The 21,346-nt window shown below is 32.7% G+C and overlaps 1 protein-coding gene across 1 annotated transcript; it reads right to left on the bottom strand.

Moving 5' to 3' along the window:
* Positions 1 to 450: 450 nt before the first annotated feature.
* Positions 451 to 1,428, bottom strand: LOC145682822 (uncharacterized). The gene has a single exon (XM_081754191.1). The coding sequence runs from the start codon at positions 1,426 to 1,428 to the stop codon at positions 451 to 453; it is 978 nt and encodes a 325-aa protein (XP_081610317.1).
* Positions 1,429 to 21,346: the final 19,918 nt, after the last annotated feature.

Below are 21,346 nucleotides of genomic sequence, written 5' to 3'. Positions count from 1 at the left end.
TGCTGGGTGGGCGGACAACGAAAATGAGAACTGGGCAATGTAGACATTTTTTGAAAATAATTAAATTTCAATTTTTATACTCTTCAGTTAGCTAAGGCTCAGACCGAAATAGGGGAGAAACAGGGATGTGGAAAACAGCTGTGTTGGCCTTATAGAAGGTGCCATTCCAGCATTCACCTGGTAAGACTGAAGAAATGCAGAACTTAGGATGTTCTGCGGGAGTTCGTGGCAATATGCTCGACAGTAGTATAGGCGTCTGTACGGACCACTTTTATTTTGGACCACTTTTTCAATGATCAAGTTCAAATTTTACGCATCTGTACGGACCACTGTCTTTGGAGAACATAAACCACACAGAACATAAGAAGACAGAACATAATGACCTTTATGATATATAACCATAAAGGACTTAAATCTAACTAAAACTAAACCTAAATCTAAAACTTAAACCTAATAACCATAAGGTAAAGTATTGATGATATTATCTTTTTCCTTTAAAACAACTCTTTTGTCGTAATCCATTTGAAACTCTTTAGTCACAGGTTTGTTAACTAAATTTTTTGTTCTCTTGTCTCTTGTTATTTGATTATAATTAAGAGTTATGTTCGCTAGTTCTTTGTTAACAACCTTCTTTATGTTTTCACCATTAAGATTCAAAGAGTTCTCATAATTAAGAGTAAATCCTTTAATTTTCATTACAGTTTTGTTTTTATCTGTTTTGTAGTAATAACTCTTTGGACCAGTTGAATACCACTCAATAATATAAACATCTTTTCCTAACTCATCTGTCCACTCACCAAGGTTACTACCAGTCTTTACTTCTATACCATTAACAATATAAACAATAGAATCAGTATCGTAATACGCTACATCTTCACCTAACTTATCCAACATGTCATAAAGTCTTAACCTCGCATGTGCTGTTGTAAAAGTTGCAATGTGAATATTAGTGGAATAAGAATTGTTAACATATACGTCTTTGTATTTATATGAAACTTGAACCATCTCGTCGCTGATAAACAAACATTCAGATATTTCTAATTTGTCATCTAAAAGTAACTCGTACCATCTTCTAACACCTGTAATGTATTCAGTTTGAGTTAAGTTTTGTCTTTGGCCAAACTTTCCCCATAACGAATTTAAACAAATTTTTGCAACTGCTCTCTTACCAGGATTTGCCATTATTTGATCAGGATTTAAATCAATATTCAGTGTGTCTTTAATAGTTTTAATATAATCATCTTTTGTTTGAAACTCATCTACCCATGGTGATGTTTCTAATTTGATTTTCATGAAGTATTTAATGTAACCTCTAAAGAGTTTGTTACTTGTTTTGGGAAAATGTTGAATCTCGTAAATTTCAATTAACTCATAACCTTTCTCTAAAGCTTTATCTAACTCTATAGTTGTCCAAGTACCTGTTATCATTCTTTGTTCGTCACTGTGTGTACACGTCTTAGTTTGATTTATCATACATTGATTACATAAGGGAAACACCAACTTATTAATATTGTTATCTTTAACTGGTAATACAGGATGATACAATTGTTTTGGCGGAAGAACTTTACAAAGTATATAACCAAAGTACTTTTTACACTTGTATTTTTCAGGAGAGATAGACTGTAATGTTGTTGAGTGTCCAATAGGAAATTGATCATAAAACAAAACAGTTGGATACAAGCTGCACACATCGATATATTTCATGTTCTTATTAGTAACTTTTAATTTTGAAGCATTGGTTCTACCACCAAAGAATGCATCTCTGAACTTTAGTTTCTCAATAAGACTAGTTTTTTGAATTAACTGCTTGGCTCTTTTATCTTTTAACCAATCACACTTCCACATCTCTATAAGATTATAACCAGCTTCTTTTATTTGTTGAGATCTTCTTCTTGTTTTCTCATATAGATCTTCCATTGTTTCGTGATTGACATTGTTGATAGTATACTTCTCAAAACATTTGTTGCAACCATGCCAGAAACAACCGTGATATTGATACACTGTCTTTGTTTTATAATCGTAACCATCAACTTTAGATCCACATATCGTTACTTCTCCATTGTTTAACGCGTGTTTAATATTATTGTTCTTAAAAGAATTTAACCATGCAATAGACTGTTTAGAGTATTTTTCTTTCTTTTCTTCTTTAATTATACCAATTGTGTTTTCTTGTATGTATTTTGATCTATAAATGCCCATACACACACTTGCAATTGTTAAGTATTGAAATGGATCAATGTTTGCTATTTCTAAAAACTGATTTCTTAGTTCTAAACAACCTCTTCTTAAAATATCTACATCCGAATCACAATACTCTCTTAACTCTTTTTTAAAGTCAAACACATAATTTTCTTCTCTTCTTTCTTGATGCCACTTAAGAAACGCTTCTCTTTGATCTTTTTTCATGGTACTAATCCCATAGTATTTTGCGCTAGGTATTGGCCCAACATAGTTTTGATTTTCAGGCTTATTAAACAAATGTGGAAAATAACCTTTCTTTAATTCTTTTAGACCAAATGTCTTAGGAAAACTCGATAATGGTTGTGCTACAAAGTTAATACTATCAATAATTTTTATGTTTGCTTTTGGAATTTCAAGTAACATTAGCTTAGAGCCGTTATATATAGTGTAAGGTTTCAAAGCATTCTTAATGCAGTACTGAAGAACAAAGTACGAATCATAAGCTTTGGCATTATGCGCAATACAAGTGTAACCACTATGTTCTTTTGAAACTAACCACTTACAAAAATCGTCATTTGTTTCAAAGTAATATTTGCTACCTTTAAAGTCATGAGCAACTACATAATTAGCTTTATGAATTCCTGTGTCTTGTTGTGCTTCGTAATCAAACCATATATACTTTTCTGTGTAATTACAACTGTTCATTTGTTTAATACTCGTCTTTAGAAAGTTCTTAATTATATACTTAAAGTCATCTACTGTTAACTTGTTGTTGTTCCATGCATCATATATCTTTTGAAGTTTCCTCCACTTAGACATGGTTTCGTACATGTTTTTTTCTTTAACAATTTTCTTACCACGATCTTCGATACCATAAGTCTTGTATAGCATAATAAACAAATCTTTAACAGTTAATTCTTTTTTAGCATTACACACACATTCATCATCACAATAACCTTTCTGGCGTTTGTATTGCATGTAACATTTGTGAACGTTTTCTTTAGCTACACAATTACAGTTGATACAGTAGTAATATCCACACTTGTGTTTCTTATATCTTAATAAAATTTTACTACAGCCTTTACACTTATAAACTTCTTTACAAACAACTGAATGGCTATATTTACATGTTTGGTTATAACAAAATCGATTACAAGCTTCACAATAAATGTTATCAATCTCTTCTTCTTGATGTTTAGGTTGCTTACACATATTACAAATTGGTATAATTCGTATACATGATTTGTGTTTTTCTTTATGATCGTATGCTGTATCACACTTTTCACAATAATAAACACTTCCAATAAAAGCTTGCATGCTGTTAATTGCGTCAAAATGATTTCCACTTTTATATAAATAAATATTCACCTCTTTGTCTTGCCCTGAGTAAATAATAGCGTTCATGTTTTCAGCACATACAACTTTAATTTGAATGTTTAATAGTTCTTCACATTGTTTAATATCGTCTAATGTAAAACCGTCTTCACAGTAGCTCGGTAAACGATTACAAAGTCTCTCAGTTAATTTTGTCTGTATTTTTCTTCCACGTCTTATATCTTTAATGTTTTGTGGTGTTAGCTCTTGATTAAGTATTACATTTGTTTTATACGTTAAGGCTGAAATGATTGCACGTGGACAACACAAATTGTCATTGTTATTGATTTTGGTAATACATCTTTTAGCTTTTTTGTCTTCTGCAAGGTTTAATAATCGTCTGTTTGTTTTACTTCCTCTAGGCATGTTAATGATTTGAATATTAAATGTTGTTTCTTCAATATTGATTGTTTCGTCAGATGTTACAATTCTTTGCACGTGTGTTAATACATTTTTAGCATTTAGTTCAGTTTTTATTGGTGTTGATATTGCTTTAGTCCAAAATGCATCGTTGTGCACAACAACTCTTATTCTGTCATTCTTTTTAACCCGTAAGTACTATGGACCGTCTCTCAGACCGCTGAGACTTTTCGTATCATTATATTTTCCACAGTCTCACTACTACAAGTGGATATTTTCGTCTACCTTCCTGTCTAGCAAATGGTTACGTATTGTGAAGTTCGTGTTATAATTGATCCCCTGTGCGCGGCGCTGGAGGGGTCGAGCGGTCTCACAGACGTACTATAGTAGTTACGTAAGTATTTTTCTGTTCAGTTGTCTTTTGTTATCTACTGATTATCAGCAGTTTTCTGTCTTACCGTTAGCAAGTCTTGCGCCAGACATCAAATAATGACCCAGAGACTGAAAGACCTGAAATAATCACATTTTATAACATGAGTAAAGGCGAAATGGATACCCTAGACAAAAAATGCACAGATTACACATCAAGTCGTCGCAAAAGACGATAGCCATTGACAATTTTCTTTATGCTGGTGGATGTTGCGTGTGGTGTCAATGCGTATGTCTTGCATCAAGTCTACGCTAAGTCCGCAGTGATGACAAGACTTGATTTTATCAAAAGGTTGGCAAAAGGACTTGTTAGGCCTCACATAGAACGCAGATTGTTCATCGGCGAAATGCCACGTGAGCTGAGTTTTTCAGTCAAGAGCATACTACAGCTTGAAAGTGAGTTTCCAGCAATGCGCACAAGGAGTTGAAAAGGCAACATAGTTTTCTGTCAACTGAGTTGTAAGCGGAAAGCAAAGATATTCATTCGTGTCAACTGTGTGGGGTACCGATTTCCTTGCAGTACAGAATAAAGAAGATATAAGTGCCTACCTGAAGAAAGTGCATGCTGTCAAAAAAGTTAGTGCGGTACTTTCTTTACCGGCAAAACGTATTCTCTCTACTTTCTCCATCATATAAGAACTAAAAATAAGTTTTATTCATTACCTTTTCACTACAAAAAATGTAAGAGTACAACTATAACAGTACTTTCCTGTAAGTTTAAAAAAGCTAAAATTCCATGTCTTTTTCTCCGTTTTTACTGTATTCTTTATTACTAGTGCATCTATAAAAACAGTGCATTTTAAATTAGTGTTGTTTTGACTACATAGAAACGGAGAAAAAAGTTGAATATTTCAACAATTACAATTTTAGAATAACAATGAAAGCATTGTAGCAAATTTTGACTATATTCTTTTTCTCATTGTTTTAAAAATATAAAGGTTTTTTATAACGTGAAATTACTATGTTTTATTTTTCTATAAGCAACTAAGATATGTAGGATATTATTTTAAAAAATAAGCAATGAAACTACTGTTCAGAAAAAGTGAAACAACAATGCGGTCTGGCAGACCGTTCCATAGTAGTTACGTGATTCTTCTCGTCCATAGTACTTAAGGGTTAAAATTGGAAGCTTGTTTAGCTTGGTCAATCATATCGTCTACTGCTGTGTGTAATATTTGTATTGTTTCAGTAAGTGTTTCACCTGTTATATTTGTCAGTTTTATTTTGTAATCTGTTGTATAGGATTTAAATTTTTCATTGTATGTCGGCTCATTAACATTTAAGATCTCGTAATATTTTTTATTTGTAAATAAATCATCATCAAATGGAAATAACTTTTTCAAATGCTTTCGCTTTAACTTTGGTGTATTTTGTGCTATTTCGCTTTCAGAGAACACTTCTTGTTTAAATAGGAATATATTTCTAATCTGTCTCCTGCTTTGTTCATCGTCATGTTGTTTAAGAAGGTCTATCAGTTCTGCTTTTCTTAATCGGGAATATCTTCTGATTCCCCTCTCTTTACATTGTCGCCTTAACTCTATTACAGTAAACTTATTATAATTATTCATCATATTTATTATGTAGAAAATCTTCGTTAGTACTCTTCACCGGGTTATTTCAGATCATTTTCATTTTTTCTAACACATCGTTTAAACATCTGCACGCGTCTGCCATTGCCTACATGTTTCCTCGTTGTGTTAGTCTAGAACTTTCATGGGATTAACCCATCAAAGTCACATATACACATTTAAAACTGAATCATTTTTGTAAGCTTACTCATCATTATCATCATAATCATAATCATCACTACCATATTTGTATTCATCATCACTACTCAAATCAGATGTTTTTTGTTGCAATACTAATAACTCTTTTTCCTTTAACAGTATTTGCTTCTCTAGTAGTGTTGGTAAGAGTTTAAGATCATGATGAATTAGTTCAAGTCTATCATGTAATAAATCAAAATTTTTCTCCATATTTGTTATATAGAAAACCAACAAAAATGAAATACATTTAAAAATCTAAGAATAAAAACAAACATGACTAGTGCGAAGGAAATATTATCTTAACAAACCTATATTTGATTGTGTATGTAAATATTTAGATATTGGTGATTATAATGATAAAGACAAAATAAATTTTAGAGTGTCCATAGGTATGTTAGATCATTTGTTCAAGAAAGCCACTAAAGAAAACAACTCATTTCTTACACAAAACATTCTCTATGCGAACGTTATGAACTTGCCAGATGAAATATTAGATTCACTGACTGATGAACAATGGCTATCTATAGGCCATGATGATTATGATGAGGAATATAACTATGATCACATTACAGAAGACTTCATACGCAAATATCTGCAGAAAGCTAATTTGATTGAAATATGTTTATGGAAAAATTTATCGTAAGATTTTATAAGAGAATTAGCTGATAAAGTTGATTGGGAGATTATTTCAGGAAGCCAAGACTTATCAGAAGACTTTATAAGAGAATTTCCAGATAGAGTTGATTTGAAAGAAGTATCGTATCACCAAAAGCTATCTGAAGAATTTATTAATGAGTTTATAGATAAAGTTGATTTAGATGCTATATCTTACAAAAACGAACTCTCTGAGGCTTTTATACGAGAACATGCAGATAGAGTTAATTGGTGGTACATATCTGGAACTCGTCAATTATCAGAAAAGTTTATAAGAGATTACGCTGACAAAGTAGATTGGGAAATGCTTTCAATGTCTCAAAATTTAACAGAAGAATTTATTGCAGAGTTCGAAGGTAGAGTTCATTGGCGTAACATTTCAACTTATCAAGACCTATCTATAGACTTTATATATTCGTTTAGACATTACGTAGATTGGAGAGCTATAATAAGAAAATATCATAATAATCCCAATTTAGGTGATATGTTGAATGTAGCATTCGCTGTTGCAGCAGAAGGTAATGTATAACACTTAAATTGTACTTTGATGGTTTAAACCATAAAAGCAATGGTATATTTAGTTTCTCATACTTAAATGTCTCTTAACTGAATAAACCTGTCAACAAGATCTATATCGCTTAAATCTGTGTTCATATGTGAACCGTGCCAAGTTATTCTATCATCATATCTTTCTTTAGCTCTGTTGTATAAGTTGATAGAGTTTGGATCGTCGACGTTAAGCAGAATACTCATACTTGGATACTTAAGTTTGAGTTGTTTAATCCTACTTTCGTAATTGCATGTTTGTACTCTTCCAACCCAATACTTATATCGTTCTATTCTTTCTTTTTGATCTCGTTCTTCTTCGTCATAGTAAAAGAGTATATTCTCAAGCTGTTCTTTACTAAGGTTTTTCTTGATAATGAATAGCCTATGTATCTTTCCTGGATCTTCTGTATACGGTGCTGCAATTGTTTTAAAATACTCAACCTCATTTTCTAGTTATTGATTGTCCAAACGTAATTAATCCATTTGTTGTTGTATTTTTTGCATTTGTATTTTGAGTAATTCGTTGTTGTCACGATATTGTTGAAAGTCTTGAAGGAAGCAACTTTCGATAATGTCATAGCACTTGTCGTAAAAATCATCTGATAACCAATTGGCGATGTCTAGTATTATCTTCTTGTAAACCTATGTGCCTGATATGGTGTTATTGATCTTGTTACCTGCTAATTTGACTTCATATGATGCTTGTTTGAAACCCTCGGAATTCCGATGATTAATTTTCTGGTCATAGTACCTCATTCGTCTTTTGGAACGTATATTTTCAAGCCAATGTTCGAGTTTTTTACCTCCAGTCTTACACAACTTAGTAGCATTGAAGTATCCAGTGCTCTTATCTATAATCAGTTTAAAGTCACCAAAAATTCCATACCAATACTGATCCTTGATCTGCTCGTAACAAATATCATTTAAACTAAGAGAACTATCCATAGTACCCATATTTATTATATAAAATGTTTATTTAATCATTTTCGAAATCGTTATCGGGACCCACTTAGTTTGTTATTAACTTTGTTTTGGAGCGACCCCTATGATTATAGGAGTCGGTTATTTTTTGATAATTTCCACAGCTGGAATACAAGCGCTGGAAATATATGTAACTTTGTCTTGGAGCGATCCCTCGTATATGAGGAGTCGGTTATTTTTTTTGATAATTTCATCTCCTATAATGCAAGCGCTGGAAATATATGTTACGGGGTAACGTTTCGTTACTCCCCTTATCTCGTTCAAATTATCCTCTTATGGCATAATAACCATAAAGGACAAACATTTATATTTACACTACAACATTACTTTTATCTATCCAGCTATTATGTGAATCATCAAACCCTAGCCATTTGACATATACTTTTTCACCTTTCTTTCTCAACACCTTTTCCACCAAGTATTCATCTTTATGCTTCGTCTTTAATAGTTCTGGTTCGTAAAATCTACCTTGCACATCCTCTTCTTCTAAATCTTTAATTCTATATGTAAGCGGATTAGATGGAATAACTTCACTAATAACAAATACTTCTGTTGACCAATTAGGTGTATATCCTTTCTCAAATAACCCTTTCGACTTACTTATACGAACATGATCACCTAACTTGTATTTGGGCTTAACATGCTTATATTCTTTTTGATACACTTTCTCCAATATTGTTTGCTCATTCTTCTTATTAACTTCTATAGGTTTTAAACCAATTGTTCTATGAATTTGATGATTATACTCTTTAACTAGTGTTGGTAATATCTCTATCCATTTGTAGTTCCCTTGTGTTGTGAACCTTTTCCACATGTTCTGTTTAAGTGTTCGATTAAATCTTTCAACCACAGAAGCTTTCTTACCACTATAGGTTGAGTAGTGATTAATCTTATTTTCATCCATCAACTTCTTAAACTCTTTATTGTAAAACTCTTTACCTTGATCTGTTTGTAAGTTGCTAGGTTTTCTCGTTCTTAATATGGATTCGAATGCTTCTGTAACATTCTTCCCACTCTTACCTTTAACAGGAACAGCAAACGCATATTTCGAGAACACATCTATAATCGTTAGCAAATACTTATAACCTTTATTGATTTTGGAAACGCCTTTTAATACTCCACTATCCATTTCTACAAGATCAGCCTGCCAAAGATCATCGATACCTTTTATAACTACACTTAATCTGTCAAAGTTTTTTCTAGATGGTTTGTGAATTTCTTCTACAATGTCTTATCTAACACCTTTACCTTCTTCTAGTCAATCAGGCTTTTTAATGAATTGAGTTTTAGTAACACCACATACAGAACAAATACCTTTCTTTAGATATCGTCCATTCTTTGTTTGTTCAATTCTAATAGTATCTTTCTTCGTATCTGTCGATTTCTTACACTTAACACAATACATCCTGTTTATTATATAGAAAATCAATAACTATCGCTGTTTAATATTACGCTATCAACGTTCTCACCATCATCATCACTATCTTCGTCTTCTCTTTCTACATGCATAAGAAGCAATAGTAATTTACCATGTTTCAGGCCAGAATCTTTAGAAGGTCTAATTGCCAAATTATCATTTGTATTAAAGTGCAATGGAAAAGTTTCAACTAGAGAATCATTTAAATATAGATCTATATAATACGTATTGTAAGATGACTCTATATGCATTAACCTACCTTTATAAAGAAATTTGTATGTGATAGATAGATTATGTATTAAAAAGAACGGAGTTTCAACATTTTCTGATATCAATCGACTATGAAGCTCTATAACATAACTCCGTTTGATGAAGTTAAGCTCTTCTTTCAACATAGCAATGTCTTTTCTCACAACTGTATTATCTAACTCTGATGTCATTTTAACATTACCAAAGATACCCATATTTATTATATAGCAAACGTCTTTAGGAAAGCTCTCTCTCTATGTACATTACAACAAACAATAATTGTCCTTCTTCCATAGCAGAATTTTTATTTGGTTTAATCGTAATTATGTCGTTCTTCTTAAAGTCAAAAGGTATATCTTTAACCAAAGTATCACCCAAATATATATCTAGAAAGTATTTATCCAAACTTAAGTCCATGTGCATTATTTTCCCATTATAGAGAAATTTGTAACCGTTAGAGAGATTAAATATTCTAAAGATTGGCTTCTTAACGTTTTTAGCTTTTAATCGATATAGTAGAGGCAGGGTTTCTTTTTGCATAATCAATCTAGTAGTATCCATCCTAATCTTTTCAATATCTTCTTTCTTTATGTATGTGCCTTGTAACGTTTCTAATGCATCTTCAGATCGCTTTCTATCGTTCTCTAATTGGGCTTCTATTGACCTAAGTTGACTTACGCTAACAACATCATTTAAATTCTCCAACAATTTTAATTTTTCTTCGCTAATATCAACGTCACCTTTTCTATCTTTAACATTGCCAAATATATCTATACTCATTTATTATACAGAAAATGTCCATCCTAGTTTTTCAAAACATTTCTTTAACATCTCTATTTGTCTAGGCGAGTGTTTAAAATCATTATCAACATGAACATCGTGCTTTTTCAACAGATGGTACAATACACATTTCAAGTTAATAAACAATACTCTTTTCGGATACAGTTCTTTAAAGGTTTTGTATAAGTTTTCGAAGTCGTTTATAAGTGTTTCCTCCATATGTTGTAATTTTAATGGTTTTTGATCGGTAAGGTGATAGTGTATTAAATAGGCATCATCCTAATATTTTGTGTATTTGTTTTTCTTTGGTACTTCTAGAACATCTTTTGTTGATATTAAATATCTTGGTATATCTCTAAGTTCATCATTTAACACCTTGAGCACCTCTTCGGGAATAATTCTATCCTGTAAAGCTTGCAATCGAGATAGCTGTAACTTAAATCTTTTTATAGTATCATACCATGGTTTTCGTACACAAGCAGCTTTCGTTTCTTCACAAGTACTGTAAACCCAACCACTCTCTACAGAACAATCATCACAAATGTAACTACTCATACCTTTTGTTAATGACTTACTACCACAATAACTGCATTGTAATGGTCTAGAGCTATAATTTGACAGCAAGTCCGTTAAGGTAATTATTGGACGTAACTTTCTCAACTCTTCTTCCGTGTACAAAAATTTCGGTATTAACCTTTTCCATAGATCAATAGCATTGTATACGTTGTTTTTATCTTTTAAGTCTATCTCGTTAACATCCTGAAAATACTGATAAAAATTATATCTATCTAGTACATCTAGTTCATCCTCATGCTTCTCAAAATAATCTAAAAATCTATTGTGTATAGCTTCCATATTTATCTTAAAGCAAAACTTTTACGGATACAAGCCATAAAAGCACTTAATCATTTTTAATCATATACATAACGTCGCTAAAAGAATACCCTTGATTTAGAAGATTTAAAACCTTAACACAAAGATGACCACATATAACTGAGTTAAAGCCTTGTATTCGTTCGTCATTGTAAAAGAAGTTTTCGGTACCAAGATATTGTACTAGTTGTTTAGGAGGAACACCACCATAAGAATCGAACACGTACTTTATGTTGTTATCTTTCCAATAGCATATCCAATGAGTACCAATGTTTTCTGATTTATCAAGGCTAACTATACCACACTCATGTACATAGGGTTTTTGTGGAAGTTCATCACTCATAAATACACCTCTAAATCGTTTTATCTTTAATTCTTTAGCCAACCTCTCTATATCGAATTTGGTCAATGGTTTTAGTTTTTTGACTTCTTTGGTTTACCTGCTCCCTGCTTTTCTTCCATAGCCATATTGTGTCTTTTTTGTTCTTCAAGTTCTTGTTTATTCTTCTTAGCATCAAGTACAGTTTTAGTAATCGCTGCTGCACCACCTGCTAATGAGCCAACTGCTCCTAAAGCTGCTAGAATGGCTGGAATTGTAAAGATAAAACCGCCAATATGCTCTTTCTTAATCTTTTTCATTTGTGCAGTAGTTAATGTTAAATCCATTCCTTTACCTTCTTTAATTTTCTTGGCTTTATCGTTAGGTTGTTTCTTTGTTAATACATGATCAATATTTAAATCCTTTAGTTCGTTATAAGGAACACTAAACATACAACCTTTAATAGAACACATCTTCCTATTTATCTAAGAGAAAATCTTGGTTTGTAAAAGTACAGTTGTTGTTGCTCCACCAAAATCAATTAAGGAACCATTCTCATCTGTTATCCTTATCTCAAAATTGTCAACCTTGTCTTTGGATATAGGGAAAAATAATGGATAAGTAGGCTCGTAAATAATACTATGTTTGAACTCAGCATCTGTTTTGAATGATGCTAAAATTCCTGTTTCTCTATGTGTGTATTCTGTATCTTTAACTAACATGCCATCTGCTATACTACAGTGAACATTTATAGTATCAAACGGATGAAACTTTGGCAACTTACTTCCAATATGTGTTTTGTTCTTTTCTAAAACTTCAAAAACATTAAACCCGAGGACAGTGCCTATACTCCCAATTGTAACATCATTACTATCAGTTTCAATTTTAACTCTATTTCTTAAATGATCTTCTGATAATGTTATGTTGATGGATTGAGATTTTAAATATTCATTAAGACTGTTTAAGCTGTATTGTCGTTCTGGTATAAAAACTTGTCTATCACCATATGAGAAACTGTTTTTTTGTGTTGTTATGTTTGGTGTCAGATATGTACTGTAAAACCCAACTAGTCCTATACTTAAATAGTTGCTCTTGTTGTCTAATTCGTAATGGAGTTTCTTCTTTAAAACAGAAGTATCACTCGTTAGCTTAAATACCTTAGCCATTTATTATATAATAAATGAACGAGTTTGATTTACCTAGAGATATTCCAAGAGAGAAAGTAATCAAGTTAATAGAAGATGTCATTCGAAAGTTAGAATGCAGTTTAAAGAAAAAAAAGGGAAAACTACGAATTGTTAAATATGCATACTACACTTTGATCACGTTATCAGTTATACTTTCTGCAACAACTGGGTTTATTAATATTTTTATACCTGTAACAATTTACTCGATATTAACAACGTCTCTTGCAACTGGAAGTGCTATAATAACAGGTTTGTCTTCGAAGTTAAACATAAGCAAAAGAAAAGACGAGTATAAAACCATTGTCACTTGTATTAACTCATTTAAAGAACAGTTAGAGATGATAATAACATTGAATGATGAAATGGATAGCCAATATATAAAAGATACGTTGCTTAAGATCAGAGAACAACTTAAAGATATAAGATCATAAAAGGTGCCCCGCTGTATTCGAATGTCCAAAATGTTCTTAAGGGTGAGCAAAACGCTCACCCTACAGTTCATCCTCAAACTGTTTGAAAGGAGTCCAGTGCTGGTGGGCCCCTGATTTTCTCTATAATAAATGAGTAAGAAAACTATCAATTGGGATGTAAAAGAGATGATAAAAGAAACAACAGCTAAGAAAAGAAATGAGGAGCTTATACCTGATGATGTTCGTTGTCTTATCGTAGGTTTGTCGGGGTCTGGTAAAACGTTTTTGCTCTTTAACTTCTTATTACAGCCAGGTTGGTTAAACAATAATTACTTCTACATATATTCTAAAAGCATGAATCATCCAAAGTATGAGCAGTTAAAAGATCGATTTGAAAAGGCAGAACTAAAGTTTAAGAAGCAAATAGCAACGTTCTTAAGCGGTAATGATTCTATTGTACCTATTGATGAATGTGAAAAATACTCTGTTGTTGTGTGTGACGATTACATTTTGGAGAATCAAGATACTGTTAGAAATTACTTTACAAGAGGTAGGCATAGACATTTAGACTGTTTCTATCTTGCACAAACATATTCAAAAGCACCTAAACAGCTTATAAGAGATAATGTCAACTTCCTATGCATATTCAGACAAGATGATACTAATCTTGAACATGTGTATAATGAGTTTGTTGGGGGAGATATGTCTTATGATAAATTTAAAGAGTTGTGTTCAAAATGTTGGCAAGAAGATTATGGTTTCATAGTAATTGATATGACAAGGAAGGTAAACAATGGTAAGTATAGGAACAAGATAAAACACTTCTTGAACGTTTGATGTTTATTGACGTTTGACGTTCTAACGTTTGACGTTCTTTGACGTTTATTGACGTTCTCTGACGTTCATTGACGTTCGTTTGCTATACAATAAATGGATGAGAAAGAAATTGATAAGAATATTAAGCTAAAGGAGTTCTTGATAAAGGGCTTCAAATCTTGGAAGAAAGAAAGAGCAGGTATATACGATAAATTTAAGACACAAGAACAACCTGTAATTGATGCTATTCAAAACTTAGGAAGTGAGATCAAAGAAGTAGCAGAACAAAATAAAAATTTAATAACTGAACTTGTTCCAGTTGCACATAAGACGGCTTCAATAGATCCCAGTCTACTAGAAACACCAAAAAAGATATCTTATGATAGTTCTCCAAGTAGTAGTGATACGCCTATAACGGGAGAAATAAAACAAATGAGAAAACAAATTAAAGACAAAGTGGAAGGAGTAGAACCTTTAACAACAGCACAGTCATTTGGTAAGATTGCAACGAGATATTATAGTAAAAGAAATGATACTGTGTTTGGAATAAGAACTGTAGAAGAAGATGGAAAAATAATAAATAAGATAGGAAATTTGGAAGTTAAAGTGAATGGTGATGATTTGATAATTAATGGTAAAACTTATAAAGGAACAGAAGGTCTATGGGAATTGTTAACAACGAATACTAGTAAAACCATTCAAGATTATGATGATGATGATTTTGAACAGTACAAGGAAATAATAATAGACTCAGATGCTGCCTTCCACAAATATAATCGAGATAAAAAGGTAGCATCTAGTAGAGGTTCAAAGTACATTAATATTATCAAACCTATTTGGGATAATTATATTAAACCAACTTTACCCCCAACTCCTAAAAAGAACACGACACCTAAAGGACTGGTGAAGGAATTAAACAATATACAGAGATACCTAAAGAATATATATGGATGGATGATGTGAGAAAGTTAGTTGATCGGTTAATAGTTATAGATGGAGAAGAAAAAGCTGGAAATCGTAACTTTTACAATGAGAAAGTAGGTATAGTGAGTATGATTAATAATAAGCTTTCACAATTCGTTCCTAATGATCCAAAAGGCATAGGTTATTTGATTAAGATCTTAAATACGTTACCACCACGATTCTGGAATGATGAGAAGCTTGGGAAAGGATTAGTAAATGATTTGATTAATAAACTCCCATTTGAATTACATATTCCAGGTTTTAGATTTTGCAGGCCTGGGACTAAGCTTCAAGAAAGGTTAGAGAGAAGTGATGAAGGTATTAACCCATTAGATGAGGCTTGTAAAGAACACGATATATACTACAGAGACAATAAAGATACAGAGTCGAGACATATTGCAGATAAGGAACTGGAAACTAAAGCATGGAAAAGAGCATTTAGTAGTGATGCGCCAATTGGTGAACGATTAGCTGCTTTTGGGGTTGGTACTGCTATGAATGCTAAGGTTAAGTTGGGATGGGGATTATAAGAGCGGTGAGTTGGCGCTCTTAACTTCTGAAAATTTTTCCTCGGTCGACTTTACGACAATGCTAATATTTATATAGCTTGATGGTGTTTACCATAAAGCGCTGTTTCAAGATTTTCTTTATAATAAATGGATAGTGTTGAGAGGTACGAGTTACAGAGTTTTAAAGCTAACACAAGAACATTTAATATTTTGAATGAAGCTAACAAAGATATTGAGTTTGATTTCGACGTGGGTGATGGGTTCATACATCCACACAAAGCAGATTGTCATATGACTTTTGAAGTTGTTGGTGCATCAGCTGGAGGAACATTTGGTGCAAATGATACTATAAAACTTGTAGATAACTTCTTCCCATTCTTCTTTTCTCAAATTGAGGTTAGAAAGCATGGAGTTGTTATAGATAAGGTTGAGCTACCTGGGATAACATCTACAGCTGTCGGAACATTACAGATTTCCAAGCCAGAAGTTGAATATTTAAAACAAGCAGGATTTGAAACAGATGATAAACTTGGTCTAAGAAAGGACTTTAGTGTTTTGTATCCATTAAGATTAATTCCAGGCTTCTTAAGTGATTATAAAGAGGTTATGTGGAAAGGTGGATTGAGAATAACATTTACAAAAGCTAACAACAATAACGGTGTCTTGTACAAATGGACTGTATCGGGAGCAGCTCCTCATGATGGAAAAATAACAATAAAAAGTATGGAGATAAGAATGCCTATTGTTGAATACGAATCTAATTATGAAAACAAGTTAAAGTTGAATATTCTTAAAGAACCTAAGATCTTGTTTTCATTCCATACTTATCAATGTGTTCAAAAGGCTGTTGCAGGTTCTTTCTTGGAGTTTGATGTTACTACTCAATTTAATTCTAGACAATTTGATATGCCTGATTTCGTAGTTGTAATGTTCCAAACTGATAGAAATGGTAAACAAACAGCAGATGCAAGTAAGTTCGATCATTGTAAGGTAAAGAATATCTATCTTAAGAATGGGAGGAATGAGGTATTTCCAAAAGAATCAAGAAACTTAGATATTGCTAACAAGGATTATTTCAAGATGTACGAAGATTATACTGCATTTAAGAGAATAACATGTGGCAACACCGAAATGTACTATGACCCTAAAGAGTTTATAGATAACAGACCAATGTATGTGATTATTTGCAGTAAGAGGAAGAATGTATCGGTAAATGAGAGAACAAACATAAACATTGTTGTAGACTTTGCAGAAGTTGTGGCTGATAATACTATATGTTATGCGATTTTAATTGGACGAAAGAACTTTACATATGATCCCAAGAATGAAAAAGTAGTAGAAGAGTTTTAGTTAGCAAAATATCAACGGGCATAAGGGTATCGAAAAGATACCCTCAAACTGTTTTCATTAACGATTGTTTTATGGAAGTTTTTCAATCAAACGAAATTGATAAAAAATGATTAATTTTTTTTGGTGAAGATAAAAATTGAAGAGTGACCGTTGATTTTCTATATAATAAATACGATGGCAAAACACGTTGATTTTTTAAACAAGCTTGGAAGTCTTGAACAAAAAGAAGTTATTGGATTAAGTGAATTAGAATTAAATACAGAATATAAGATTGTGAAAATGGAAAAGATTAAAACTAAGTTTGGGAAGAGCATATTAGCTGAGTGTGAGAAGTTCAAGGTTTTTCTTTCACCTAGATTTACAAAACACTTAACAGATAAAAAGATTGATGAGATCGCTAAAGATGGAATAAAAATCAAATACACTGGTCTAAAAGGTAACTATCCAACTGTTGAGTTCTGTATGTAAATCCAAAAATGAACGAAAATGAACAAAAATATGTTGTCAGAACCAAAAAATGAAGTGTTTAGAAATGGATCCTCAAAAAAAAGGTTATTCTTACTAATAACTTTAATGTAATTGTGAAAAATGTGCAAACCGAAGTTCAAGTGGTATTTGATATTAACGGTTGTCTATTGAGCTTGAATTACGATCAATGGACAGAGTTTAAGAAGTCATTGTTTCCTATAGAGAACGAAGTTAACAGAAGATTCCATTATCAGTATTCGAACTTGTAGTTTTAAGTATGTTTTAAGTGTTTTTATGGTGATAAAGCCATAAAACAGATCTTTAAACATACACAATGCATAAGGAGAGCAGTACTTTTGAATGTCATTCGAATTTTAAAGATACATGTATAAATAAGAGATTTATTTGAGTTTTTTGTAATTATATCCTTAAAGTTATGCAATTTATAAGACATTCGATAGATAGGAAATTTATTTGTCTATTGACTGCCGTTTGAATTTTAAAAATCGGTTAATAAACAACCGAGATATAAGAAATTCGCAATAGTATCCTTAGAGGTATGCAACCCGCATTACATTCAGAAGACGGTAAATTTATTTTTCTGTCGAACGTCGTTTGAATTTTTGAAATCGGTTAATAAACAAGGGAGATATAACAAATTCTGAATAGTATCCTTAGAGGTAAGCAACCCATAATACATTCGGAAGATGGCAAATTTATTTCTCTGTCGAATATCGTTTGAAATTTGAAAATCGGTTAATTAGGGGCCGAGGTATTAAATAATAACGTTATTTGGGGGTGGGGTCTGCAAGTGTTGCCAACTCATGTTTAACAATTATCATATTTATTAGTAATGGGGTGAATTCATCCCGATATGTTTTAAAGCGATATCTTGAAAAATTAAAATCCTGGAACGTTCCGAAAAAATATATTGAGTTGGAGACACTGACTTTTTTCTTTTTTTGAACTTTAATGTTTTAGCTATATTTACCAGCTAGATGGCTATGATTAAGAAGTTACTCACCTACTCAATAGATGGTGTCTCATATCATGTAGTTTATCACTGAGTGTTGATGGGAAGGAAAGAGAGAGGGATATTTCATCATGTATTACGTTTTCTCCCCGAAGGAGACTGCGTCACGGATTGAATGATGTCATGTATGGCGTATTCTCTCCGAAGGAGACTTCGTCACGGATTGAATGACGTCACAAGAGCGCCCTCTGTCCAGTGCTAGCAAGAAGTACTGTTGAAGGAAGAGGCTAATGTATATATGTATGTTGATATGAGAACAAGGAAAGAGAATCGGATTAGCCAGTCCTGCGCTGGTACTGAAATCGTTCAAATGAATCAGTGACAAATCACCTATTTCGGAGTTGTATGTATTCTTTGTATGTATTCCTTCTCATTGAGTTTTTTAAAACTAATTATTAACGGATTTTCATGATTCAAGTGTCAAATGAAAGCTTATAAACTGGAGATTAAGATGCAATAAATACATTTTGTGCAGGATTCCATTGTAATATTTTAGATGTCATAAAAGCATATTCAATCTCACTTTGGGGTATCCTTCTGTGTTAAAGTGTAATGGTCAGTGGCGGCTTCATAAATATATCATTGAAAAAGTGGTCCAAAAAAAGTGGTCCGTACAGACGCGTAAAATTTGAACTTGATCATTGAAAAAGTGGTCCAAAAAAAGTGGTCCGTACAGACGCGTAAAATTTGAACTTGATCATTGAAAAAGTGGTCCAAAAAAAAAGTGGTCCGTACAGACGCCTATACTACTCTCGACCTATCGAATTCCGCGTGGCACACACATTACCTCTACTTTCAGCTTTTTAAATAATAATAACGGTGTGTTCTGTGTAGTCGAAGAAGTTCAAAACTGCTTTAACTCCTCTCCCTCCAAGAATGCACATGAATGCATAGAAATAAAAGAAGGTTCAAACAACGCAGACTAACAGATAATACTCTACTTTTCGTTAATAACATAAAATACACAATAAGTAGGTAAAGTAAAACAAGGATAAAATAGGCTGCTGCAAACATTTTTATCTTTGAAGTATTTATTACAAGAAAGCAAGAGACAAAAAATATAAATGAGTAACTTCAGAAGTAATGCTGTCGTCTTCGCTCTCTCCAACATCTAGTTCATTTTCACTTTCCTCGAAATCGAACACTTCAAATTGCGAATCCTGGTTGTCAAATGTATTTGTATTTTTTGTGTTTTTCCCCATTGAAGAAGAAGGATTATCACTAACATCAACGGATTGAAAATCGCGCTTCTTTGAACACCGAGCCTGAGAAGAAATCGCTAAATTTTTTCGACATATTAGCTGAACAAGCACCGACCGCCAAGACTTCTGAACGCAACAGAGATCAACTCAACAATGCTATAATAAGGGTTTTTACAAATCTGTTTAATGCCACACGGGTAAGACATGTGGTACATTGCTGTAAACAATTGCAAGTTGGAACCCTCTTATAAGAAGCTATCGCGCCAACACAAAGCAAGGTCGCAGATTTCTCTGTAAATTTGGGGGGGCATTCAGATGCAGAAGGCATGCATGAGGATTTTAAGACAAATTGAATTCAAATTATGCCAAATATTGTATATTCATAAATAAAATGCGGGGGCGCACATGGGCTTTGGGGAGCCCGGGCCCCCTTGGGCCCCCAGGATCGGCGCCCTTGACACAAAGCACTACTCTCCTCCCTCTCTTTCTCAAAATGAGACAATAGATATTACTGGCCAGCTCTGTCCATTATTTAGTTGGCTTTTTAGAAAGCACTTTTTTTTACAGTGCAGCACATACAAACACTGGCGTTTCAATAGCACGATTGTGCGTGTGTGTTAAACTTCAATTCATTAATCACGACTTTTGGTAAAATTACACAGGCCTACAGAAAAAAAAAATTTCTCTGTGCCTAAAATTTTAGAGCTGATTTTAACTATGTGTGGGGCGCTGAATCCAATAATGTAAGCAGTTTTTTTCTATCAGCTCTACTTTGGTAGATACAGGCTACTGTACCAGTAGTGTTATTTACGTTACAATGTATGTGGAAGAAATATTACAATACAAAATAAATATGTAAATTATAAATGATGTAACCACTATTTCTGCATGCTTCTTGCAATAGTATACAAAATAAGCAAAAGAAATACAAATATTCTCGTAATAACAAGTTTGAATATGATCTTATAAACTCTGCAACTCAAATAAATCCTACTGTGCTCTATAGAGATTTCTATTTGGAAGAACGGCGCTCTTTTCTCATTAGTGCTGCTATCTGTCGGTACTAAACGGAAACTAGTCATATAGTAGTTCCAGGAACGTCCACTAGATTGCATTGGTATTCTACTTGGCTAGTGGATCGTAGTTGTTGTCTTGCAGGTGGAGTGACATGTTGGAACATGTGAGTTTTGTTCTGAAATCATAACTTGTATCGCGTATACTAAGGCTTTATATTTAACATCCGTGTTAGTGGCCTGAACATAAAATGAGTTCAAGTCGAAGAAGTTGTGTTAACCAACCTGATGTGTTTTGCTACATATGTGGTGAGTACACATTTAAAGACAATAGAAAACATATCAGTGACTTTGTAAAAAAAAGCATATCATGCATATTTTGGTGTACGCCTAGGGGACCAAGATAAAACGTGGGCTCCACATATTGTGTGTAAAATGTGTACTGAACACTTGCGACAGTGGA

The sequence above is a fragment of the Thermobia domestica genome, chromosome 4 (assembly GCF_964235325.1).
Source record: "Thermobia domestica chromosome 4, izTheDome1.hap1.1, whole genome shotgun sequence".
NCBI lineage: Eukaryota > Metazoa > Arthropoda > Insecta > Zygentoma > Lepismatidae > Thermobia > Thermobia domestica.
This window is presented reverse-complemented; position numbering and strand designations above follow the sequence as displayed.